The sequence below is a fragment of the Odocoileus virginianus genome, chromosome 2, assembly GCF_023699985.2.
Source record: "Odocoileus virginianus isolate 20LAN1187 ecotype Illinois chromosome 2, Ovbor_1.2, whole genome shotgun sequence".
Classification (NCBI taxonomy): domain Eukaryota; kingdom Metazoa; phylum Chordata; class Mammalia; order Artiodactyla; family Cervidae; genus Odocoileus; species Odocoileus virginianus.
The window spans coordinates 98627520-98653477 of record NC_069675.1 but is presented as its reverse complement, the minus strand read 5'-3'; the positions used below and the strand labels follow the sequence as shown (position 1 = coordinate 98653477).

Sequence of the window (25958 nt, the reverse complement as noted above, 5' to 3'; positions counted from 1 at the left end):
TCTTTGGGGGAGGTGCAGGGGGAGGCCTGCCACAAAGTGTGTGGGATCACACTTGTGCCCCCTGCAGTGGAAGCGCAGAGTCTTAACCCCTGGACCACCAGGGAATTCCTCATCTCTGTTTTCTTTTATGTTTTCATGATTTGTCTTTTTCTGTCCCTTTTTACTTTTTAGTATTTCAAGTTTTATTGAAACACAGTTGACCTCAGTGTTATGGTGGCTTCAGGTGCACAACAGAGGCATTTATCTGTGGTTGTTCTGGGTCTTCCTTGCTGTGTACGGACTACTCTCTAACTGCGACGCACGGGCTTCTCACCGCAGTGGCTTCTGCTGTTGTGGAGCTCAGGCTCTCAAGCACGGGCTCGGCAGGTGTGGCACGTGGGGTTAGTTGCCCCAGACACGTGGGGTCTTCCTGAACTGGGATTGATCCTCGGCATTGGAGGCGGATTCCTAACCGCTGGACCACCAGGTAAGTCCCTATATATACTTTTTAAACTTGCCTTTATCATTATGTTTGAAGTGAGTTTCTTGTTGACAGCACATTATTGAGTCTAAAAAGAAAAAATCTGCTCAATCTCTGTCTTTTAATTGGTCTGTTTAGGTCATTTACATTTAATGGAATTATTGCTATGTCAGGGCTTAAATCTGCTGTTTTATTTTTTTATTCTGTTTGTTACTCTGTTTGACCCTGTTTGTTTCTTGATTATTTCTCTGTTTTTTTTTCTCTTGCCTTCCAGTGGGTCACTTGAATGTTTTATAAAATTTTATTTTGATGTATCTGTGTTTTAGTAACAGCTCTATGGAGATATAATTCCACACCATGTAAAATTCAGTGGTTTCTAGTCTGTTAAGAGTTGTGTAACCATCATCACGATCAATTTTAGAACATCTTCATCACTCCAGAAAGAAACCCCGTCCTTTCATCAGTCACTCTCATTTCCTCCATCCCTCCCTAACCTTTGCTGCCCCTAGTTCTTGGCAGCCACTGGTCTACTTTATGTCTCTATAAATTGCCTGTTCTGGACATTTCATATAAATGGAATCACATAACATGTAGCCTTTTTTGTCTCGTTTTCTCACTTACCATCATCTTTTTAAGGTCCACCCATGCTATAACATGAATCACTACTTCATTCTTTTTCGTGGTGAGCAATATATTATTGTATTGAGAGACCACATTTTGTTTATCCATTTTTCCACTGATGGACATTTTGTGTTGTTTCCAGTATTTGGCTGTTGTGAGTGATGGTGCTGTGAGCGTTCATGCACACGTTTTTGCATGCGCATATGTATTCTCTTCTTCTGGGTAGATACCTAGGAGTGGAATCACTTGGCCATGTGTTAGCTCTGTTTTGAAGAACTGGGAGACTAATTTCCAAAAATGGCTATGCCATTGTACAGTCCCACCACATCATCACCAACAATTTTAATCTGCCTTTTTTATTATAGCCATTCCAGTGAGTGTGCAGTGCTATTTCATTGTGGTTTTAATTTGCATTTCTGTAATGGCTAATGATGTTCAGTATCTTTTCATGTGCATATTGGACGCTTGTGTTTTTCTTTGGAGAAATGTCTCTTTAGATGCTTTGCCCATTTTAAAATTTAGTTATTTGTCTTTTAATTGTTGAGTTGTCAGTTCTTTATATATTCTAGACACAAGTCGCTGGTCAGAAATGTGACTTATAGATACCCCTTCCCATTCTTCGTCTTTTCACTTTCTTGATGGTATTCTTTAACCACAAAAATTTTTAATTTCTATGAAGTCTAATTTATCTCTTCCTTGGGCTTTTTGTGTCATATCTAAGAATCTACTGTCAGAAATACCTACCCGTGTGTTTCCTTAAGTGTTTTACAGTTTTAGCTATACTTTTACATTTAGGTCTTTGACTTGTTTTAAGTTAAATTCTGTATATAGACGCATGGGTTTATTTCTAGACTCTCAGTTCTGTTCCACTGATCTGTATGTCAATACCAACACCACACTTTCTTGCTTACTGTAACTTTGTTGTAAAGTTTTGACACTGGGAAGTATGAGTGCTCTAACTTTGTTGTTCCTCCTTTACACATTTTTTGGGCTGTTTTGGGTCCCTTGCATTTCCATATCAATTTTAGGATTAACTTGTCAGTTTCTATAGAGATGTCAGCTGGGCTTTTGATTAGGAGTGCATTGACTTTGTCGATCAATTGGGGGAGTACTCCCATCTTAGCAGTGTTGCATCTAATCCATGAACATGAATACCTTTCCATTTATTTAAATCTGTAGTTTCTTTGAACAAAGTTTTGCAGTTTTCAAAGTGTAAGTTTTATACTGAAGTGAAAGTTGCTCAGTCATGTCCAACTCTTTGCAACCCCATGGTCCACAGTTCATGGAATTCTCTAGGCCAGAATACCGGAGTGGATATCCTTTCCCTTCTCCAGCGGGTCTTTCCAACCCAGGGATGGAACCCAGGTCTCCTGCATTGCGGGCTGATTCTTTACCAGCTGAGCCACAAAGGAAGCCCAAGAATACTGGAGTGGGTAGCCTATCCCTTCTCCAGCGGATCTTCCTGACCTAGGAATTGAACCCGGGTCTCCTGCAGATTCTTCAGGCAGGCAGATTCTTTACCAACTGAGTTATGAGAGAAGTTTCATACTACTTCTGTTAAATTTATTTGTAAGTATTTTACGCTTTTTTATATCATTAAGTATGGCATTTCTTACTGAATTTCATTTTCAGATTGTTCACTGCAAGTATATACAAATGCATTTGATTTTCGTCTATTGACCTTATATCCTGCAACCTTGCTGAACCTGTTTCTCAGTTCTAATAGTCTTTTGGTTGATTCCTTGGCATTTTCTTTGTACAAGATCATGTTGTCTATGAACTGAGATAGGTTCTCTTTTCCCTTTCTAGCTATATGTCTGTTACTTCATTGTCTTGCCTGATTTCTCTCCATTGAGTGTTAGAGCTTGTACAATGCTGACCTCCTTAACTTGTTCTTTATGTTCAGTGTTTCACCTTGGGGTATGATGTCACTTTTAGGGTTTTCACAAATCCCCCGTCAGATTGAGTCCCCCCATTCCTAGCTGGTTGAATATTTTTTAGGTGCTGAGTGTGTTTATGTGTTGTTTATCTCTCAGGAGTTTTCAGATGACAGAGACGTTAGGATTGTCTGACAGAGGGTTTCTTTTCTGTTTTGTTTTGGGTTTGTGGTGTTGTTTTTATCTGACAGAGGTTTTAAAGCAACACTGCAGTATTCCAGTATTACATATTCAAAACTAACTTTGGTACCAGTTTGTCAGAATTCTCCAGTGTAGTTGACTTTATCACTTTATGATTTTCATGATGTTGAGCATCACGTAGAAGTGATGCTAGCTTCTCTGGTTGAAACAGTATATGGAGTTTAGGAAATTCAGAGAAACTACTTCCCTCATGAAAAAACACATCCAGATCGTGAAAATGAAATATGCACTGGATTTATAAATCAGAGCAAAGACATCATGTCGTCTTTTTAACCCATTATCAAAGCAGTCTCATTTGCCCAGGATTCCCCTTGATTGCAGAAATTTGGGGTATTACATGGAAGTGCTTTTTGAGCTAGTGCTTTCTCTGAAAAGTATCCCCTCCCTCTTACACGATGCTGCTGCTGCTAAGTCACTTCAGTCATGTCCAACTCTGTGCGACCCCAGAGATGGTACCCACCAGGCTCTGCCATCCCTGGGGTTCTCCAGGCAAGAACACTGGAGTGGGTTGCCATTTCCTTCTCCAGTGCATGAAAGTGAAAAGTGAAAGTGAAGTCGCTCAGTCGTGTCCGACTCTTAGCGACCCCATGGACTGCAGCCCACCAGGCTCCTCCGTCCATGGGATCTTCCAGGCAAGAGTACTGGAGTGGGGTGCCATTGCCTTCTCCACCTTACACGCTAGCCTCTTTAAAATATTAGAAGTTTCTTTATGTTCCAGGAATTCTGAAAACATTTGGCTTATGAAACTGCTCATTATCTATTAGCCAGTAAGGATATAGCTCTTTAAGAGAGTCTGTAATTCTTGGATACCTTTCAGAGGTAGGAAAAAGTTCTGCCTTCAGTGTGAGGACAGGGCTTCCCTCGAGACTAGGGAGGCCACTGCTTCAGCCACAGGTCAGAAGTAAACCCTGTCCTTGATGCAGGGAAGGGACGTGGCCCAAAGCACACATTAGGACACCGGCAGACTGAGGGACTTTGCCAGCAACCCGCTCAACCTGCTTCTGCAGGTGAGTCCACCTGGGCACCTGTCACGTGTAGTTGTTTAAAGATGGTAGACAGGATCCTTGTACAGATGCTGAGTTGCTCTACAGTATGCGGGATCCTCTTGGATCAGGGATAGAACCCGTGTCTCCTGCATTAGCAGGTGGATTCTTTACCACTGAACCACCAGGGAAGCCCAGGGGTATCTTTTCTGTGGAGAAAAGTCTTTGAAATATTTCCTGGACAAAAAAATGAACGAGTGTGCGCACAGCTGGACACAGCCTGGTGGAATACAAGCAGGCGGGTGATTCTCCTGGGCAGCGGGGGTCCTTGTCCTGGGACAATCCCGTGGGCGGCCCCTGTGATGGTGAAGGGTCAAGCATTTCACATTCTGCTTAATTTCCAAGCTTTTGATAATTCTCTGAACAGTCTGTCGTCCACCTGAAATCGATGTTCGTGTGTCCCCGTGGGCTTGCCCCTCACCTGGCTGCCTGCCCATCATGGGACTGGCACAGCCTCACCATCTGGCCTTTCCTGACCGGGTGGCGTTGGGGCCGGGGGCTGGGCTGGTCTTACAGGAGCAGGTGCAGCGGGGCCTCTGCCCTTCCCGCTGCCTCCAGCCTCTCCTGCAGACTGAGGTGACGCCTCCACGGGCTGCCCACCCGCCATGAGTTTCAGCCTCTTGCTCTGTAGGGCGAAATAAGATCGAGTGAGGCGAGCTCCCAGTACCTGGGGATGTCAGTTGCAGGGTCCTGTGTGGTCCCAGAGGCGGGGGGACCTCGCGGCCCACTCCAGTTCCAGCCGCCCGCCCCCTACCCCTGCAGCAGGAGACCACCTGGCGTCTGGCAGGTGGCCGTGGCTTCCAGGGCCATCGGGAGCAGGCGGGGCTGGGGCGGGGCTGAGCCACTTGGGGCCGTTGGGCCTTGTCCCCTCTGTGTGACAGCTCAGAATGCACGGGGTGACCCCAGGCCGGGGGATCTGGGCATGTCTCTGTGTCTTTCTGCCTCTCACTCTCACACTGATGCACACATACTCACACACATGCTCACACACGTACACACATACATGGACTCACACGCCTGCACGCACACACACACACTAACACATGTGCACATTCACACACATGCACTTACACACAAAAACACAGACACGCACACATGTACTCACGCACATTCACACATGCATGTACTTACATGCATGCACACACACCCACACCCGCACGCAACACAAACACACACACGTACTTACATGCACACACGCTCATACACATGCACACGTGTGCACACACATACTTGCTCACATGTGTACTCGCATGCACACACATGCGTGCACACATGTACTCACACACACATACACACACACGCACAGGCACACACCTCCCCATCCGCGGCTCCCCTTCCACCTGTGCATACCCGTGACCCCCAGTCTCTCAGGGCACCCGCGTGTCAGGATGCAGAGGGGGAGGTTCTGGTGAAGGGGTGGTTGGAGAGCGGACACCTGGCTGCCTGGCCAGTGGAGCGAGCAGGTGAGGGGGCCCCGGAGGCCTGGGGGCTGGGAGGACAGGCCCCGGGGTGCTGAGGGTCTGCAGGGGCTTGGTGGCCACCAGCTGGGCCTTTGGGGCGTTTTCCTCAGGAGCAATCTGGCCCTGTGTCCTGACAACTTTGGGCGCTGATGGGCCGGTGAGCCTGCAGGACGACCCTCGACCTTGGAGGCCAGCAGGCCTGGGCCTCTCAGCCCCTCACCTCGGCCAACCAGCTTGTCCTGGGGACCTGGCCTCACCTCGGGGAGAGAACGTGCCATCTTGACGTGCTATCGGTAGCTACTGGTGATCGGTATTCCCGGGCCATAAAGTCGGGTGTTTGTATTTACAGCCTTTATTTTTCATAGAGGTAATTGCCTTTTACAGCGCTGCCGTGGGCCGCGGCCCGTGCCTGCAGTCCCAGGGTGCGCTGGACCATCCTCCTCACGCAGGATGCGCCTGCATCCCTGGGGCAGTTTGGGGAGATCTGGTTTGTGGTTGAGATTCTCACACTGAAGCAGGAGGATGACTATGTGCAGCTTTTATTTGCCCCCCAGGATTCTGACTGCATTATCCGTATTTCCTTTAATTTGTGGGATTTCTAGTAAATGGGCTTAAAAATAGGTCTGGGCGTGATGCCAGGCAGATGCGGGCAGCAGGCGTCTCTGCGTCTCGCTAAAGGCAGTGGGGTAGCCCCGTGTCACCCAGGCCTGGGCCTCCTGCAGGCTCCTCTGGGGGCCTTCCTGCCGTGCCCCAGGATGGGCAGGGGTGCGCAGCCTGGGGCCCTGACTCTAGGCTGCATTTCAGGGGCCCGGGACTGGGCTGAAGCTGTGCTGAGCGCCAGTCCATCTCCTGGGGCTGCCCAGGAAGCTGAGGGCCGGGATGAGGGGTGGGAGGCAGATGCCTGCCCTGATGGAGGCTGGGTCAACTGCCTCTGGCCCTGCTCCTCCTGGGCTCCCCCGTCCAGGTGATCCCACTGTCCCAGCTGCAGAGACCCTAAGATCTGGCGCCCACCCGTGGTGGCAGGGGCTGATGGGCTCTGAATGGCCCTGGGCATCTGCTCCTAAGCCCTGCTCTGCATCTCCCGCAGACAGGACTGGGCCCAGGGGGCAGCACCAAGGCCGCCCCAGGCCTCTCCTGCCAGGCAGGGCTGGAGCCCCCCTGGGGCTCAGGGGACTCACTGTCCCCTTCAGTCCTGTCCCCACACCCTTCTGTGGCTTGATGCTCTGCCTGCGGTTCCCAGCTGCCCAGTTCCGTCCCCCGCCCCCACCCCCAATCAGGCATTACCCTGGGCCACATGGGCTCTGACCCTCCTCTGCCACGGAGTCAGGCTCCTTTGTAGAGCTGGTTGGGTGTGGAGCCCGGGGCGCCCGGGATTGGGGCCCTGTGTGGGCTGGGGGTCTGGGGGCCCAGGTGCCGGGGATGCAGGGAGGCCCGTTGGCAGACCCCCTCAGTGGGACAGGCCAGCTGGCCTTGGGGCAGGGCTGGGGCGGGTCCCAGAGGTACCATGGGCATGTCCCCTGCCCCTCACTGTCTCTTTTCTTCAGGGCCACGTGGGTGAACCTGGCTCGGGAGTGGCCTGGAACGCTGCCGCCCAGCTCCAAGCCGGGGAGGGTGGGGGGCCTGGACCCCTGCTACCCCCGCAGCCAGCCAGCCGGGGGGGTGGAGGTGGGGTACATGCGCGTGGCCCCCATCTCAGCGTAATTGCCGCCCCCCGCCCTCCCCCCAACCCCCGCCAGTGGCTGATTTAGTATTTCTGTGTCGGTCTGATTTACATTAGATTTTTAAGCATAATTAGAAATGCAGGGGAGCTTTGTGTCTTACCTCGACTATTTATGGCATGATATGCAGATGAAGAGAGCTATGAATATTAAAGACCGGAGTGTGTGTAGAGGCGCTGTCGTTAATGAGCTGGGTGACCGGCCCGGCCTGGCGCGCTCGCCCCCCACCCCCTGCCTGCCACCCGCCACCCACCACTGAGGACCTGGCTGTTTCCGAGACCCCTGCTGGCCCTCAGAGGGGACATCGAGGTGCTGTGGGAACCCCGGGGGGGCGGCCAGCGCCTGAGGCCCGGCTCCCCGTCCCGGGCAGCCCTTGCTCTCAATGCCCCCCCCCCCCACCCCGTGAACTCGAGCCTGGGCACCAGGGGAGACCCCGCTTTAGCCCACGAGAGAGGAGAAGGTGCCGTCTGCAGGCATGGAGCCGGCTTTCTAAGTTATTAAACGATGCCCAAGGGGGACACTCTTCAAGCTTACAGTATTTAAATTACAAATACAGGTGAGAGAGATTGTCAGCGCTGTTCTAAACACTGCTTAGTTCTTCATGAGCCTTCTGGACCCGTCGGTGGCTAGTCCGTGCGCTCGGTGGGACACAGGGTGTCCAGGTAGGCTCCTGGCGGGGGGTGGCCCCTGTCCTCCCGCTGGCCCGGCCATCGCTGTTTCTCTAGGTTCGTGCCCTGTTTGTTTGGCTCCCAACCTCCGACCCGCATCAAAGTCGAAATGTCCGAGCGGAGGGTCAGAGGCTGGCCTGTTGGTGGCAGGAAGTCACCGTCGCAGTGGCATGTAGGAGGGAGCTGGGCCACCAGACCCCTAGTCTGGACCCTGGTCAGAGCCCACCGCATAGGCCACGTGCTGTGTGGTGCAGGGCCCCACGGCCCACCCGATGGTGTGTCTACCCAGGCCCTGCCTGGCCCCCGGGGCCCCAGAGCCAGTGGGGCTGATGGGGCCCCGGCTGTGGGTGCCCAGTCTGGTGCCCTGGGCCCCCAGGGGGCTAGGGATCATTCTGGAGGGCCAGCCAACTGCGTGCATGCCCCTCTCTCTGAGGGCCGACCCTGCTTCCTGGGGTGGCAGGGGAAGGGCTGGGAAGCACATTTCTGAATTTGCGGATTCTGGCAGGCTGCCCTTCTCTGTTTGAAAAAAAAAAAAAAAGCTTCCAGGCAAACATTTGTTAGTGCAGTTAAAACCGGCTTTTATGCTTGATGCTGGTCCAGGCTGTGGTCTGGGCGGAGGCTGCCCAGGTGCCTGGCGGAACCCAAGAGGCCTCTCACCTCTGCCTGTCAGGCTGGGGTGCGGTGACCTGGGGTGGGGGTGTCATGAAAGTGGGGCCACAGCCAGGGACCCATGTGACTCTGAGGTTTTGGAGGCCTGTGCACCCCCTCCCCTGGGCACCGGGGACTCTTGGACTGTCAGGCACAGAGGCTGAGGTCAGAGTCCCTTCTCTGCAGCAGAGTCCTGGGGACCAGAGGCAAGTCCAGGCCTCAGTGCCCCATCTGCCCAGCAGGGTCAGCACCCCCCCGCCCCCCACCGCCCGATGACCTAAGTTGCCCGGGATGAGGGGTTTTGAAAGCAGGCAGCTGGCGGGGATTGGGTGATCAAGTGTAGTCCTGGCCGAAGGCCTGGGCAGGAAGCTCACCCTCTAGGTGCCCTGGCTTCCTCATCTGCACCCACCTGGAGGAAATAGGGCTGGGAGCCAGGCACACAGATTGGGACCAGGGGGAAAGGCTCCTGGCAGCTGACACCCCATCCACTTTGCTGCCCTGCCCTGGCCCTTCCATTAGCAGCCTCGTGGCGGCCCAGCCCTGCCTGGGGAGGCATTAAAAGTTCAGTGCAGACCTGAGGCTCACACTGAGTGGGACCTCGCCCACCTCTTGGGGGGCTGGCATGCCCAAGTGGGCAGCCTTGTTTCACCCGAGCACCTGAGCCTCCCAAGGGTCAGCCCCCAGCCGCTTCCCCCTTGCCCCTCTGAGAAGCAGAGCATCGGCCGGGGCCTGGGGCTGGAGTGTCAGAGAGTTGGCTAACTGGAGACTGGGCTGCAATGGGGAAGCCAGGCCATTGCTCCAATGGCAGCTGGCCGGGGGAGCCCTCCACCACCCCCCACGCTCTCCTGTGGCCTCCGGGTAGAGGCCTGAGTGTATTCCTGGGGCCCCGACCTGCCCACGTGTGTCCATGCCAGCTCAGGAAGCTGCCCGCCGCCCTGCAGGATGGACGTGGTCCTGGTGGACATGACCACTGGGGCCTGGCCCCGACTTGGCGGCGCCCTGCCTCCTTGTGGCCAGGCTGGCTGCCCCCCGCCAAGGTCCTGAGGTGCAGGGCCTGGAGGCTGGGCAGTGGGGCTGCTGAGGGGATGGGCCCCAGGCCGGGGGCCGGAGGCGTTCCTTTTACTGCTTCCAGAATGTTCCTGGCACACCTGCGCCCCCCCCCCCACAACTTCCCCTACAGTGGGTGCCTTTAATGGCTGTGTGTTTGCCGAGGTCCACACCTCTGATTAGATTGGTAAAATTAAATCCTGCAAAATAACTTTTATTTAATTTAATTTATCTCGCCTCCCTTTCCCTTGCTGGTAGCGATCCTGCAGAAATGAAATGTTGCGCTCCTCCGCCGCGCCCGCTGCAGGAGGCTCTCTGGGGTCTGGGGTGGGTGAACTCCGATGCCCCCTCAGCCCCCATGTACATGCATGTCTGCACTCTTGCGACCTGTACCCCCGCGTCCTCCTCTCGTCCCCGTGGGCCGCGCTGCCCGCAGGCCGCCTGGTCGTGCTCTGGTGGACGACCCGTCATCCCAGGCCCAGCTCTCAGCCGTCCCTGAGGGAGGGCCCACAGCAGAGGATCCCCCCGCCCCCCGCTTGTTCCTTGGGAGCGCTTGCAGTCTGTGTAGAGTGGGACCCCCCAGCCAACCAAGGCTGGCACAGCTGCAGGGGCTGGACTCTGGCTTTGTGGGTGTCAGCTGGGGTTTCCCAAAGCGAGTTCCATTCTGAAAGGCATTATGAGGTGGAGGGCTCTGTGGTCCAGTGGCTTTGAGGATGGCTGGGATGAGCGAAGTTAGGGGTCTCAGATGTTCCCTCCACGTCTTCAGAACCTTCTGTAAGTAGCCAGCCCAGGAGCCCTGCTTCGAAGAGAGGAGAACAGCTGGGGAAACTGAGGCACAGAAGGAAGAGGCAGTTGCGTGGGGGTGGGAAGGGGACAGCCTGCCCAGGCCCCCCGCCTCTCTCTTCTCCACCACTGCCCGCGGGTTGGCCCTGGGCTCGTCCTGCTTTCACGGCCCTGAGTGTGTAAACCAAGCCTTTATTTTATTCTTTCTCCTAAAGTTCAGCTTTGTTTTCGCTCCGGTCGAGGCTTCTAAGAAAGCAACCTGAAACCAGCTCAGGCTGGGCTGTCTATCCCGGGCTGGGCGGCTGGGGCGGCCGCCTCGCCCGCACAGGTGGTCTGAGGACACGGCAACAGCAGGGCTGGTTGTCCCCGTCCCCGGGGACCAGGCGGCCTGTCACCTCGCAGGGGAGAGTGGTGGCCCCTCTCTGGGTGAACAGTCTGGCCTCAGCCCCGGGGGGAGGCCTGCACAGCAGGGCTGAGGGGCGGGGTAGGTCCCAGCAGGGAGCGTCACGAGATGGATTTTACACGTCGCTTGTGCCAGGCTCCAGCTGGCCACTTTGCTAATAACCTCGTCTCCCTCAGCCCTGCGGCCACCTTCAAAGGGTGACCCTCACCCCCATCCTGGGCGGGCATCCTTTGCCAGATAGAGGCCACGGGACCTGCATTCGAGGTGGCTGGGCACACGGGGTGGTGCCCAGCGGAACCAGGACGTGCTCTTGAAAGGGATCAGCTCCGTAGGCTGCACACCATCCCCTGCTCTCAGCTGGGGATCTGGCTGCTCCCTGCCCAGCCCTGGGCAGTTGAGACCCTCTGGGGTCAGGGCCCACTGCACCTTTGCAGCATCTGCCCACCCTGGCCAGGCTAGGTCACCCCTCCCCTCTCACGGCACAGCAGCCCCATCTGGCTCAGGAGACCCCATCATGGTCTCTGGGAGTCTCCCGGTGGTGGGTACCGGGGGCCATGGGGGAGGCCTGTCCCCACTGCGGTGTGTGTTCCTGGGCAGCACAGCCCATCCCTGACTTAGCCCTCCCCGGCCATGCCCAGCTTGGGGTTAAATGCCCATCAGGCGTTGGGCAGACCCACCCCAGCCTCACCAAGCTCCCGTGTGGCACCTGGAGGGCTTCGCTGCGGAGGTGGCCTGAAGGTGGCAGGTCTGGTCGAGGAAGGGCCCAGCCACGGCACAGGCAGGGGAGAGCTCGTGGAGGGCGTGGCTGTCTGCACTTCCCTGCCCATCGCGGGTCCTGCTGTTCTTTGACCTGAATGTCCCCCTGTTGCCCCAGATTGGCTTCCTCTGTGCCCAGTCTGCCCCTTTCTATGGCTAGGTGGGCACGGGGGGCTGTGCCTGCAACCCCCACCCAAGGTCCCAACCCCACCTCTTGGGGCTGGTGGGCTTCACCTAGGCCCCAGCGAAGGGGGACCACCAGGAGAACACTGGGAGCCCAGTCCAGGGGGGCCTGGCGATGCTATGGGCGTGGGGACACGCGAGAGGAGGTGTGCAGACGTGGGTGTCTGTGTGGACCCGCGGCGTGGCCACGCCCCAGAAGCAGAGACCGCCTGGGGGTCGACCGTGTGGGAGGAAGGGTCCTCAGTGCCTCGCCGAGATGCGGCCGCCCCACGTGAGCCTCGAGCCCGGGGAGGCTCGGCCGGACCCCACTGTCCTTGGCCCACGTGGCCCCCAGGTCCCCAGAGCACCGATCGGGCGCCGTTTCTGTGAATGCTGCACATGCGGGCCTGCGTCGCCCTCACCCCAGAGTAGTCTCGGGCCCCAGGCAGGACGCACAAAGCCCGTGGGCCGGCTCCCCACACCTGGACTTCTTCCCGCTCTCCTTCTGCAGCTTTTCCTACGGTCTTTCTCTCAGAGCCGAGCCCCACGGGGTGTGAGTAGGGAGGCGCCAGATGGCCATTTCTTTCTCTCTGGATGCTGCCGAGGGGACCATGCGGGATGCCGCCCTGACGGCCGTGCTGCTGGGCGCTGCAGGGACCAGGCCTGCCTTGGCTGTCTCCCGTCTCAACCTGGCCCCTGCCTGCAGGCGGCCGCTCCGTGGGTGGCAGGCAGGGAAACTGAGGCTGGGCAGGCTAGCAGTCTGCCCCTGAGCCCACAAATCCAGTGGGCTGGCGGGGCGGGCTGGGGGGCACCGTTCTCTCTTGAGCAGGGCGGGCAGCGTGCGGGGACAGGCTCAGCAGTTCGTGGATAGTGTGGGCCCGCACGGGTAGCCTGGCCACATGGGTGACGTGCTGCCTCCCCGTGCCAAGTCCACCAGGGACCAGGGCTGGTTCTTCCGGGGGGGCTCCTGGATGCTGGCCACCGTGGGCCTGACCCCAGCTGCTGTCACAAAGTTGCACTTCTCTAAGAGAGCTGTCCTGGCCAAGGCAGCAGGAGTTGGGGTGCAGAGTGGCTCCCTGGGTGGGTGAGTGGGATGGGGGTGTTGGGGCTGGACCATCGGGCTCACAGCTCCCGAGACCCCAGGACGTGGGGAGGGGGGCCCTGGGGCCCTGCAGGGCACTGGGGGGCGGGGCCCTGGGCCTCCTCCTCCTCCTGGCTCCTCTCTCTCTCCCCTCTTTCTGCCTCATTTCCCTTCTCTCCCTCCCCGTCTGGGCTCCTCTCTTTCACCAGCTTCTGCTCTCTGTCTGCCGGACCCCCTGGCCTCCTCGCCCGCAACGCGCCCCCCCCCCCGCCCCGCCCCAGCCACCCCTCACCCCTTCCCAGGAGTCAGGCGGCTCTGCCAGCCCAGCAGACTGTTTGGAATAGTTTAAATGCTTTGACACTCTGGCTGTACTGGGTGGCAGGGTGGCAGTTTACTGGGTAATTCATATGCAAAACTGCACTATAAATTTCCAGGCTGTCTCAGTTGCCGTGGCACCACGAAGCGTCTCCCCGCGTACAGTACAGTATTTCTGCCATCTTTGTTTGCATTGCAGTGAGTCATCAAAAGTCTGTCTTGTACCAACACCCGGAGCCGTGCATTCCTCTGGCACCAACACTCCACTGTTTTTTAAAGCCGGGGCTGGGAGCTGGCATTTACTTCGGCTCCCAAATCAAAGGCGGCTATTCATTCCCGAGAGCCGCCTGGATGTCCGTCTGCATCCGGCCTCTTCATTTAGATGCTGTGCGCTGCCCCGGAGAGCCGGGCTGGGTGCAGCTGAGCCGCGGCCCAGCCCCGCGCCGAGACTCGCGCCCCCCCGCCCCCCTCCTCCTCCTCTCCCGGCTCCTCTCGCCCTCCCCACCCCAAGGGCTCCCGCTCCGTTTGCTGCATTCCCGGAGCAGCTGGTGGCTGCGGGCGGCCGGGCGTGCGGGCGAGCCTGCCCCTGCCAGGCTGAGTGGGCAGCGCCGGGGCCACGGCGGCAGCGGCCAAAGGTAGGTCTCCCCCGCCGCCGGTGCCGCCGGCTGGGCCGGCAACTTCTTCTCCGCAGCCGGGGATGCGGCGGGGGCTGGGGGGGGCGGTTACCGCGGGCCCTCCCCGCACCCCCCACAACAGCCGCCCACCTGCCCAACTCCTGTCTCCGCACTCCGCCCTCCTCCGCCGGATGCCCGCACTTTCCTCCCGCGGGACAGAGCGGCCCTTTGTACGGGCTCTGACTGCGCGGAGTTGGGCCAGCCCTTCCCCGGCCCATCCGGCCCGGGGGAGTCCGGCACCAGACCCTGGGGGCCGGCAGCACCCCCCGGCAGCATCTGAGCCCTGGCCAGACCCTCCCCTGCCTGCCCCAGGACCCTTCTAGTCACCTGGGCTGGGAGCGAGCCAGCAGGGATTGGCTGGCGGCAGGAGCTGGGGGGTGGGGGCGGCGGGAGGGCACGCAGGTGGGGTTGCGACAGGCTCCCAACTCCTGCCCTGGCCTCCTGATCCCCAGGCAACTCGGGCTGGTGGGGGGAGCTGAGTCCCGGAGTCAGACTCACAGCTTGGGTCGGGGGAGTCCGCAGTCTCCTTTGCTCGGAGGGAAGCAGAGACGGTGGAGCGACTGAGTTCTCCCCGCCCCAGCTCCCTTCTCTGGGCGCCCCCCCCACCCTTGCGCGCCTCTCCAGGGGGCCGAGGGGGGCTGCTTCTCAGTCTGCAGGGGCAGGACTTCCCCCCCCCCCAACTCCCGGCGGGTCCTCTGCTTGGCTGCTCTAAGAGAAAAGGGGAAAAGCAAACCGAAACCAAAGCCTCCGAGAGGACCCCTGCTTCTCCCATCGCCGCGGTGCCGGGCTCTGGGTTCTGGCCCCTCCCAGGGGACAGGCAGCAGAGGGGCCCTTTCGCTGCTAACTTTTTCCTGGGAGAAGAGTTGTGCAGATGGACAGAGGCCCGCCGTCCTTGCCCCTCCAGCTGGCTGGCCGGCCTGTCCCATCCTTGTCGTCCCGTCTTCTGTCTCCAGGCCTCTCTTCCTGGGCCCCACCAGGACGGGGTGTCTCTGGACCTCAGGGGCCCTTGCGCTCTGCCCCAGGCTGGCATGGGGGCACCCCCACACACACCTGGCTGGGAACCCAGCTGGGGCTCCTGGGCAGCGCCGAGGGCTCTGCTGGGGTCCCGCTGCTGGCGGGTCTGCGGCCAGACCTAGTCTGGTGCATCGTGGCTGGGGCGAGGCTGGGGTGCCCGGGAGCGGGGGTGGGGGGGGTGGAGGAGGCGGGTGCTGGGACAGAGCCGGGTGGCCGCAGAGAGTACGGCCCGGCTGCTGGACGTCCAGGAGCCCGACCCTGACCCCCGCGCCCACGCCCTGTCTCCCGCAGATGCGCCCCACCCGGCGGCTCCCCCGCTGAGAGTCTGAGGCCGGCCCCCTCACCTCCCGCCATGTCGCAGATGCTGCACATCGAGATCCCCAACTTCGGGAACACCGTGCTCGGCTGCCTCAACGAGCAGCGTCTTCTGGGTCTCTACTGCGATGTGTCCATTGTGGTCAAGGGCCAGGCCTTCAAGGCCCACCGGGCCGTCCTGGCCGCCAGCAGCCTCTACTTCCGCGACCTGTTCAGCGGCAACAGCAAGAGCGCCTTCGAGCTGCCGGGCACAGTGCCGCCCGCCTGCTTCCAGCAGATCCTGTCCTTCTGCTACACGGGCAGGCTGACCATGGCGGCCAGTGAGCAGCTCGTGGTCATGTACACGGCCGGCTTCCTGCAGATCCAGCACATCGTGGAGCGCGGCACCGACCTCATGTTCAAGGTGAGCTCGCCCCACTGCGACTCGCAGACCGCCATGATCGAGGACGCCAGCTCCGAGCCCCAGAGCCCCTGCAACCAGCTGCAGCCAGCCGCCGCGCCCCCTTACGTCGTGTCCCCCTCTGTGCCCATCCCGCTGCTGACCCGCGTCAAGCACGAAGCCCTGGAGCTGCCTCTGGCCGCCGGCCCGGGCCTGGCCCCCAAGCGCCCTCTGGAGACGGGGCCCCGGGATGGCGCGGCGGTGGCCACCGGCCCAGCGGTGGCCGCGGGCACGGCCCCTCTCAAGCTGCCCCGCGTCTCCTACTACGGGGTGCCCAGCCTGGCCACCCTCATCCCCAGCATCCAGCAGGCGCCGTACGCCCAGGGGGAGCGGACCAGCCCCGGGGCCAGCAGCCTGCCCACCACGGACAGCCCCACCTCCTACCACAACGAGGAGGATGAGGAGGACGACGAGGCCTACGACACCATGGTGGAGGAGCAGTACAGCCAGATGTACATCAAGGCCACGGGCAGCTATGCAGGTAACGCGGGGCGGGCCTGCTGCCCTACTGTGGCCTTGCGCCCACGGGCGTGGCCGGGGCCCTCCAGGCGCCTCCCGTGTGGGCACTGAGGCTGACCGGGCCTGACCCGTGGCGGCACAGCCTGGCGGGGAGATGGGCACGTCCCAGGGCCGGGACAGCTCAGGGCCGCCACCGTGCCAGAGGCGTGCAGGTCCCAGCTCAGACTGGGTGAGCTGTCGGCAGCTGACCCTGAGGCACAAGCAGGAATTGGGTCCCCCTTTCAAGGCTTTAGCTGAGGACCTTCTATAAAATCAACCCCGGGTGGGATGGGAGGCCCCGGAAAAGTTTAGCTGTTGCGGAGCATGTGGGCCAGGATCCGGGCTTTCTCTGGACAGATGAAAAAGACTGTGGGCCTTGGTGGAGCAGGGACCAGCCCGAGGGCTCACAGGGCACCGTGCAGCCCCCGCTGACCCCACGCCTGCTTGAGGCCTCAGTGGCCCTCTCAGTGAGGTTGCCCTGTCAGATCCATCTCTGTCACCTTTGACCTCCGCCCTTTGCCCCTCCCATGTGCTTTTGCCTCAAGTCCAGAGCATCCTTGGAGTCTCCCAGGCGCGGCCAGCACCCGGGGCAGGTCAGAAAGCGCCTCTTGAGTGCAGCGAGCGCCCCCAGACCCGCCCTTGTTTTGGGAGGACTCCTGCCTTTGGGATCATAAAGCCGCACACTCTAACTTGAGACGCCTGGTGCTACCAGTAAACTGCCTCACGGCCCCCAGAGAGGGTTCAGGATTCGTGGGTGGAGGGTCCCACCATCGAGGCCCCGGGTTGTGTGTCCCCCCCCGCCTTCCGCGTTCCCCATAGACCGGCTGTGTGCCTGGCCTGCTGCCTGCCCTGATTTGCATGCGGGGCCCGAGTCCAGTGACTGACTGGCCGGAAGCTTGGTGCCCGTGGGGAGTGACCTCCCAGAGCTGGGCCCAGGGGCAGTTTGGAGACTCCTTCCTCCCCTGAGACTGCCCGTGGCCTCGCGCCCTGATGGGGCCGACGCTGTCTGCCCCCGACCCCCACCTCCCACCCCCTTCCACACCTCACCTCCAGGCAGGCGCAGGTCCATCAGTCTTGGGCGGATGGGGACGGGGAGCCAGGAGCACCGGCCAACTCAGGCCCTTGGGACAGCCGGTCCCCAGCGGCCATGGATGGGGTGGCTGGGTCTCAGCTCTGGTCTGGCCCATCTGGGCCCCTCCCGGGGTCTCTCTCAGAGCTGCAGGGGCGGCAGTGCCCTGGACAGCTCCCATGGGCTCGGGCATCGTCTTCCCTGCAGCGCAGTACTTTGTTTGAACGCGTTTTGTCACATTTGTGCGAGTTCTGCAGGATGCTAGCACACAGACTGCCTCTATCTGGATGGGGGTTTTCCTCTTAGTGATGGAGGGTAGGGCTCGGTGTTCCTGACCCCAAGAAAGCCACAAGCTCAGGTGTGGGTCAGGCCTGGCCGGGACCCCGGGAGCCACCTGTGGGCGGCCCCCTCTGCCCGCTCCCGCCCCAGCAGCCCCCAGGTGGTGCCCAGAGGGAGCTGGGGTGGCTCCCAGGCCCCTTCCCCAGGGCGTGCAGCCTCTAAGGACCACCCCCCCCCCCGGCCACAACAAATGCCAGCAGCAGGAGAGAGCTCAGCGGAGGGGTCAGGGCTGAACCTGCTGAGCACCCAGGGGTGAGGCTGCCCACCCTTGGGCCCTGGAGGTGTGATGCCAAACCAAGAGGCGGCCTGGTACAGCTGCCTCCCCAGGGTCTTCCCCGCTCAGCCTGCCCCACCGTGTGGCCTCAGGCATTGACGAGTCGGAGATGGTGAGAGACAGGACAGGGTGCTGAGGGTGGCGCTGGTGTGCGGGCAGGGCGGTAGCTCGTCTCGGGGCACCTGCTGCTCTGGGTGCACAAGCCTGGCCCTCTCCTGTGATCCGGGGTTTTCCGAGAGGGCAAGGGACAGCCCAGGGAGGGCTTGTGAGACCGAGCCACCCCACGGCCTTGACTGTGCCTGGGCCCTCTCCCCAACCCCTCTCCCTCCAAGACCACATGCCGAGTCCCAGGGTGGGCACGGCTCAGCAAGTCCTGCGTGCCTGTGCCCCGCCGCCCCCAGAGCCCCTGGGGGTGTTGGCGGTGGACAGGGTGGTGGCAGCAAGCTGGGAGACTGGAGGGACGGCGGGCCTGGGAGCGGCCCTGCCTCCAGCTGACCCGTGAGGCTCCGGGCTCGGTGAGCCCATAAGTGGGGCAGAGAGGGGCGGTGTGATTTCTTGGTTAAGATCTAGGTTATCGGCAGTGACGTGGCTGGCATCGCTGGGTGCTGGGTGCGCTGAGAAGAGGGTTGTGGGGGAGGGTCCGCGGGGGCCGGGCAGGCGGAGAGGGCCCGTCCGCAGTGGTGGGCTGCTCCTTGGGTGCTAGCTCCCCGGCCCCCAGGCTCCCACTGTGCCCTGGCTGAGTCTGAGCGGGGGGCGTCCTCACACCCCCCACGGGCCACCCGATAGCCAGGCGCCCCTCTCCCGGCACCCGGACAAAGGCAGGGCGGGACTCCGAGCTGGTGGAACCTGGAGCTTTCAGGCTCTCTGGAGTCCCTCCTCCTTCCTGGCCGAGGGAGAGGGTGGCCTGAGTGACCTTCAGAGGCCTTCTGACCAGCACCCTGCGTGCAGGTCCGTGAAGGAGCCAGAGACCGGAGCCCCAGCCTCATCCCCATGGAGGGCCGCTGGCAGCCCCTGCTCGCTGGGCCCCTGCTTATAGAAATCGAGGAATGGAGCGTTCCAGATGAGCAGATGCGTCTCAGTCCTTCAGCTGCCCCCTCTGGGTTCCTGTTCCCAGGCTGTGTGTCTCCTCCATCCCGGGCAGGTCCTGCGCCGCCGTCTGTCGGGGAGATGCCCTGGTTGATTCAGCCACATCCCCGTCAGGGGACATGGAGGGGTGGGGGGGTGAGCCCAGAGTGGAGACCCACGCCGCCCCTGTTCTCTGCAGTCTGACCACCTTCTGGCCTCCAGGCCCGCCCCCCTCACTGTACAGGTGTTGGGTCAGCAAGCAAGTGTGCTCCCCGTGGGCGTCTGAGACCCGGGCACCTGGGTATTTACACACCAGCCACGTGCTTCCACGTTAACCCTTTTCTGGGCGGATACTGCCTCCAGGTGTCCTGTGGACCCGCCTGGATGCTGCTGGTAGCCCGGCGTGTGTGCTGATGTCCTGGTGTGGCTCTGCTCCCCCTCCGGGTCTGCCCACCGTCCCCACGCCTGGACACAGGGTGGACCTGGTGGTGCTCAGGAGTGGGTGCTGGCACGCGGCTCCACGACTGTTCCCAGGTTCTGGAGGTCAGCGCAGCCGCTGACCCATCTTACGCCTTACATCTTAGGGCCAAGCCTGCTATTTCCAGCCCTCTGCACAGCGGGGCGTCTCTCCAGCAGGGCCCACAGGATTCCTGGCGATCACTGCTCCCACCCGCAGCTCAGAGCCCACGGGCGCTCACTTGGGGGTCCTGCTGAGAAGGGAGAAGATGGAGTTGGTTCTGCAGGCCCCCTGCCACCCCCCCATGCTGCCTCCTGGCCTGGGGGCGGGGACATCACCCCGTGAGAGTGCAGCAAAAGCCCCGGCCTGTCTAGGGTGGGGGGCCCTGCCCGGGGTCGGGGGCTCCTCTGTCTTTTGAGGTAACACTCTGACAGCTCAGCTGAGAGAGGGGCCAGCACAAGGTGTCTCTCCCACTGTGCACCCCAAAGGCTGCCCCGGGGGCCGGCCGGCACCCCCGGTGTCATCTCGGACTGGCCCCTCAGGGCTTCCAGGGGTGGCCTCCCTGGCCCCCTGCAGTGTCCCGTTTAACCCTCACCCTCCAGTGCCCTGAGATTGCTTCTTAAGCCAGTTTTATTGAGGTGTGACTTACATACCCCAGTGACACGGGTATGAAATGTACCCGTTTGAGCCAGCTGTGGGGCTGTTAGCACAGTCAGAGAGGATGTGTCTGTCACTCTGGGGACACTCACACCTCTTTTTGGGTACCCCCACCCCCCAGCTGCAGGCAGCCTGGGATCTGTTTTCTGTCCTCTGGGGACGTCTGTCCATCACCTAAACCATCAGGCTGTCCGCACTCCAGTCTAGCTGGAGCATCAGCAGAAAGACTGAGACTCGACTGTGCTGGGCGGGCAGTCCTGCCTTCCCCTTCGCACCTTCTGTTTATGTAAGTGTCTACACGGAATAAAACATGCCCGTTTCCAGCGTACAGGTGATGAGGTTGGTCGCTGTGATCCGGCCAACAGCACAGTCAAGTTTACGCGGCAGTTTGCTCCCCTCAAAGTTGTCCCAGGTCGTCCCTACCCCAAGCCCAGCCACCACACACCTGCTTCCAATCGCCGTCGCTTCTGCTTAAGGGGGCTCGCACAGAATGGAACCTCTTCTCCTTGACTTCCTTCACTTACTGTGTCTTGAGATCCATCGTCCCTGTGGTTCCGAGCGTGGGTGCTTGATCCTAGTGGCTGGGTCGCTCTCCCACGCCATGGACTTGCCACCAGTGGTGGCTGTGTGCGGCCTTTGTCATCACGCTGCCGTGGACGTCCTCGTATAAGTGGGACTGCGTTTTTGTCCGTCTGTTGAAATGGTTGGGTTTTCTCCTTATTTTATTGATGTGGTGTATTGCATCAGTTAATTTTTAAATGTTGAACCACCCTTGTATTCCTGGGATAAACCCCACTTGGTCATTATGTGTTATCATTTTGTATATTGCTGTACTTAATTTGCTAGTATTTTCTTAAGGAATTTTGCATTTATGAAAGCTAATTATCCGTAGTCTGCCTGTAGTGTCTTTGCTGGTTTTGTAGGATGATACACTAATGTCCCTTCTCGTTTATTTTCTGTAAGAGTTTAAGTTTGATGTTATTTCTGTCCTAAGCGTTCTTTGACCGGTGAAGCCACTTGGGCCTACAGTTTTCATATTCAGTTAGTAAAGAATCCGCCTGCAATGCAGGAGACCCTGCTTCGATTCCTGGGTTGGGAAGATCCCCTGGAGAAGGGAAAGGCCACCCACTCCAGTTTTCTGGCCTGGAGAATTCCATGGACTGTATAGTCCATGGGGTCGCAAAGAGTCGGACACGACTGAGCAACTTTCACTTTCACTTCACTTCCCTTTGTTGAGGTATAGAACTATTCAGATTTCTCTTTCATCCCCTTCAAGTCATGGTAATTTGTATCTTTCATGGAACTTCTCCATTTCTGATCTATGTAAGTATTAAAATAGCCATGCCAGACCTCTTATGTTTAGTATTTACCTGCTGTTGGCTCTTTTCGTCTTTTTACTGTTACTCTGTTGTTGTTCAGCCGCTAAGTCACACCGGCTCTTTGAGACCCCGTGGACTGCAGCACACCAGGCCTCCCTTCCCATCACTATCTCAGTAACTCTGAGACTGTGAGCCATGCCATGCAGGACCACCCAAGACGGACGGGTCATGGCGGAGAGTTCTGACAAAACGTGGTCCACTGGAGAAGGGAATGGCAGACCATTTCTGTTTTCTTGCCTTGAGAGCCCCATGAACCATATGAAAAGGCAAAAGGTAGGACACTGTTGATCTCCCGCGTCTTACTCGTTTCATGTAGGTCGCCCATGGCTGTGCTTCTTATTGTTCCGTCACTAAGTCGTGTCTGGCTGCGACCCCATGCACACCAGCCTTTCCTGACCTTCGTTGTCTCCCAGAGTTTGCTCAAGCTCCTGTCTGTTGGTCAGTGACGCTATTTAACCGTCTCATCCTTTGCCACCCACTTCCCCTCTTGCCTTCAATCTTTCCCAGGATCAGGATCTTTTCCAGTGAGTCGGTTCTTCAGGTGACCAAAGTATTGGAACTTCAGCTTCAGCATCATTCCTTCCAATAAATATTCAAGGTTGATTTCCTTTAGGATGGACTGGTTTGATCTTACAGTCCAAGGGACTCTCAAGAGTCTTCTCCAACACCACAGTTAAAAAACATAAATTCTTTGGCGCTCAGCTTTCTTTAGAGTCCAGCTTTCACATCTGTACGTGATTGCTAGAAAAACCATAGCTTTGACTTAATGGACCTTTATCAGCAAAGTAATGTCTCTGCTTTTTAATATGCTGTCTAGATTTGTCATAACTTTTCTTCCAAGGAGCAAACATCTTTTAATTTCATGGCTGCGGTCACCATCTGCAGTGATTTTGGAGCTCAGGAAAATAAAATCTGTCACTGCTTCCTCTTTTCCTCCTTCTATTTGCCATGAAGTGATGGGACTGGATGGCATTATTTTAGTTTTTTAATGTTGAGTTTCAAGCCAGCTTTTTCACTCTCTTCTTTCATCCTCATCAAGAGGCTCTTTAGTTCCTCTTCACTTCCTGCCATTAGAGTGGTATCATCTACATATCTGAGGTTGTTGATATTTCTCCTGGCAATCTTGATTCCAGCTTGTGATTCACCCAGCTCACTATTTCGTGTGATATACGAGCACATGGTTGAGATCTGCTTTTTTATCCAGTCTTACCATCTTTTATTGGGAGTCTTTAGACCATTTACATTTAATGTAATTTCCAAGGGGGTTAAGGTCAGATCTGTTATCTCATTGGTTTTTTATTAGTCATGTTTTCTTTTTTCCTCTTTCCACCACTTCCTGATTGAATATTCCCAGAGTTCCTCTTTAGGCTCCCTCACCTTCCACTCCCACCATGCCTTTGTCGTCTAGAGCTGACTCACAAATCTGACTTATCCCATCAACCTTCTCAGGGTTATTGCCCCCTCCCATGGAACTCAGACTGTCAAAACAGTGTGTTTTTACCTGCTCTAGTTCTTTGTGAAACTGTAAACATTTTACTTCTTCACAGGCTGTTTTGAATCTTATCTTGTGCTCAGTTGTTTCCGACTCTTTGTGACCCCGTGGACTGTAGCCCGCCAGGCTCCTCCGCCCATGGGACACTTCAGTTGTTTCCGACTGTTTGTGACCCCGTGGACTGTAGCCCGCCAGGCTCCTCTGCCCATGGGGTTTTTCAGGCCCAAGTACTAAGTGGATTGCCGTGCCCTCCTCCAGGGGATCTTCCCGACCCAAGAGTCGAACCCGAGTCTCCGGTGTCTCCTGTCCTGCAGGTGGATTCTTTACCTGCCGGGCCATCAGGGAAGCTTTATTAATGTTGCTGTTTTCGCTTGGAACAACCAGTTGTCTTTCTTCTACTTGTAGTCACTTCTACAATTTAGAGTGGAATTTCTTCTCTTGGGCACGTTATTCTCTGAGTTTAAACAAATGCATATAGTCATGTGACCACTTCCATGATCAAGAAACAGAGCAGTGTCACCTCACACATTTCATCATCCCCGAGAGGCCCCGCTGTCGTCTTTTCTTCCTCTCCCCCAACTCCTGCTCCCAGTGTTCTATTTTTGTCCCATCAGTGGAATCACACAGTGTATGGTCTTTTGAGTCAGAATGCGTTTGAGATTCATTCTTGTTGTGTGAGTTCTTGGTTCATTTGTTGTTTGACTGCCAAGTAGTACTCCCACAGTGGGTTTAATGTCTTACAGAAAGGCACAGATGAACTTTTTGGCCAACCCAGTATGTGCCAGTTGAAGGACCTGTGGTTTTTTCTAGTCTTTAGCGATTATGAATTGAGCTGCTGCAAACACGTGAAAAAAAAAAGGTTTTTGCACACACTTCAGTTTTCAGTTCTATTTAGTAAATTAGCCCAGGAGTGAGATCATAGGTGGTATGGTAAGACATATTTAACTTTATAAGAAACTGCCCAAACACTTGTCTGAAATAGTTCTGTCACTTTGCATCGCAACCAGTGGAGCAAGAGAGTGCCTGTTGTTCCATCTTCTCATCAGCACTTGGTTTTGTCTTTTTCTTTTTAAAGCCGTCCTCAAGGTCTGTAATGGTGTCTCACTGCAGCTTTAATTTGTATTTCTGTAATGTCTAATGATGTGGAACACCCTTCGTATATTTATTTGCCATCTGTATACCCACTCTGGTCAAGTGCCTCTTTGAGTCTTTGTCCTCTTTTTATTGGGTGGTTTGAATATTGAGTATCATTGATATTGTGTATTCTTTATGCCTTCCAGGGGAAAATCCTGTGTTGACATGTGATTTGTAAACGTTTTCCACCAGACTGTAGTTTGGCTTTTCTTCCTCTTAATAATGTCTTTCATAGACATTTAAAGTTTTTGATGAAGTTTAAGTGGTCGATCATTCATCTTACAGATCACGCTTTTGGTGTTGTATTTGAGTCTTTACCCAACAAAATTATAAAAAACGTTCCCCCTACGTTTTCTTCTAGCTATTTTATGGCTCTGGGTTTTACATTTAGTCTGTGGTCCATTTTGAGTTAATTTTTCTATAAAGTGAGAGTTATGGTCAAGGTTCTGAATATTTTTTTCATGTGGATGTCTCGTTTACTTTTGAAGAAATTTAAAATATGAAAAAACACTATTATATCTGCCCACATATTTACCTTGACCAGTTCTTTACACTTCATATAGATTGGTTTCTATCTGGTGTCATTTTCCTTCTGCTTAAAGAATTACCTTTAACATTTCTTACAGTCCTAGTGATGGACTAGTGATAATCCCAAAAAACTACAAAGAGGTTTTTATATCACCTTTTTTCTTTTTTTTTAGACTTGTCCATTTTATTGTATGTTTAGTTCAGTTCAATCACTCAGTCGTGTCCGACTCTTTGCAACCCCATGAACTGCAGTACACCAGGCCTCCCTGTCCATCACCAATTCCCGGACTCCACCCAAACCCATGTCCATTGAGTTGGTGATGCCATCCAGCCATCTCATCCTTTGTCATCCCCTTCTCCTCCTGCCCCCAATCCATCCCAGCATCCAGGTCTTTTCAAATGAGTCAACTCTTCACATCAGGTGACCAGAGTATTGGAGTTTCAGCTTTAGCATCAGTCCTTCCAAAAAAAACCATAGCCTTGACTAGACGGACCTTTGTTGGCAAAGTAATGTCTCTGCTTTTTAATATGCTGTCTATGTTGGTCATAACTTTCCTTCCAAGGAGTAAGTGTCTTTTACTTTCATGGTAAAAATCACACCACCTGCAGTGATTTTGGAGCCCAGAAAAATAAAGTCAGCCACTATTTCCCCATCTATTTGCCATGAAGTGATGGGACCAGATGCCATGATCTTAGTTTTCTGAATGTTGAGCTTTAAGCCAACTTTTTCACTCTCCTGTTTCACTTTCATCAAGAGGCTCTTTAGTTCTTCTTCGCTTTCTGCCACAGGGTGATGTCATCTGCTTATCTGAGGTTATTGATATTTCTCCCAGAAATCTTGATTCCAGCTTGTGCTTCCTCCAGCCCAGCATTTCTCATGATGTACTCTGCATGTAAGTTAAATAAGCAGGGTGACAGTATACAGCCTTGACATACTCCTTTCCCTATTTGGGTCCAGTCTGTTGTTCCATGTCCAGTTCTAACTGTTGCTTCCTGACTCTGTATACAGGTTTCTCAAGAGGCAGGTCAGGTGGTCTGGTATTCCCATCTCTTTCAGGATTTTCCATAGTTTATTGTGATCCACACAGTGAAAAGTTTTGGCATTTATATCACCTTTTTAAAAATCTGCCTTATTGAAGTATAATTTATATCCAGTGAAATTAACTTTCACTATACAATTGTCACCTTCATTTTTAAAGGGTATTTTTGCTGGATGTAGAATTCTAGGTTGACTGTTACTTTCTGCTTTCAGTAGACATTCTCTTGTTTTCTGAAATGAATTTTTTTCCCCTGAGGAAATCAAAGTCGTTTTCCTCTGTGT

At 56.3% G+C, this 25958-nt stretch overlaps 1 protein-coding gene across 5 annotated transcripts in view; it reads left to right on the top strand.

The window, feature by feature from the left end:
* The window catches only part of NACC2 (NACC family member 2), a 77833-nt gene that overhangs the window by 27258 nt on the left and 24617 nt on the right, over positions 1 to 25958 (top strand). Inside the window, exons 3-5 of one of the 5 annotated variants that reach the window (XM_070455261.1) lie at positions 319 to 466; positions 2416 to 2650; positions 15283 to 16226. In XM_070455261.1, coding sequence (XP_070311362.1) covers positions 15344 to 16226 — 883 coding nt within the window. In that variant the 5' untranslated portion in view covers positions 319 to 466; positions 2416 to 2650; positions 15283 to 15343. Of the gene's footprint in view, positions 1 to 186; positions 467 to 2415; positions 2651 to 13450; positions 13939 to 15282; positions 16227 to 25958 lie in introns of those variants that run through there. The other 4 variants (XM_070455263.1, XM_070455264.1, XM_070455259.1 and 1 more) reach the window with 4 other exon arrangements.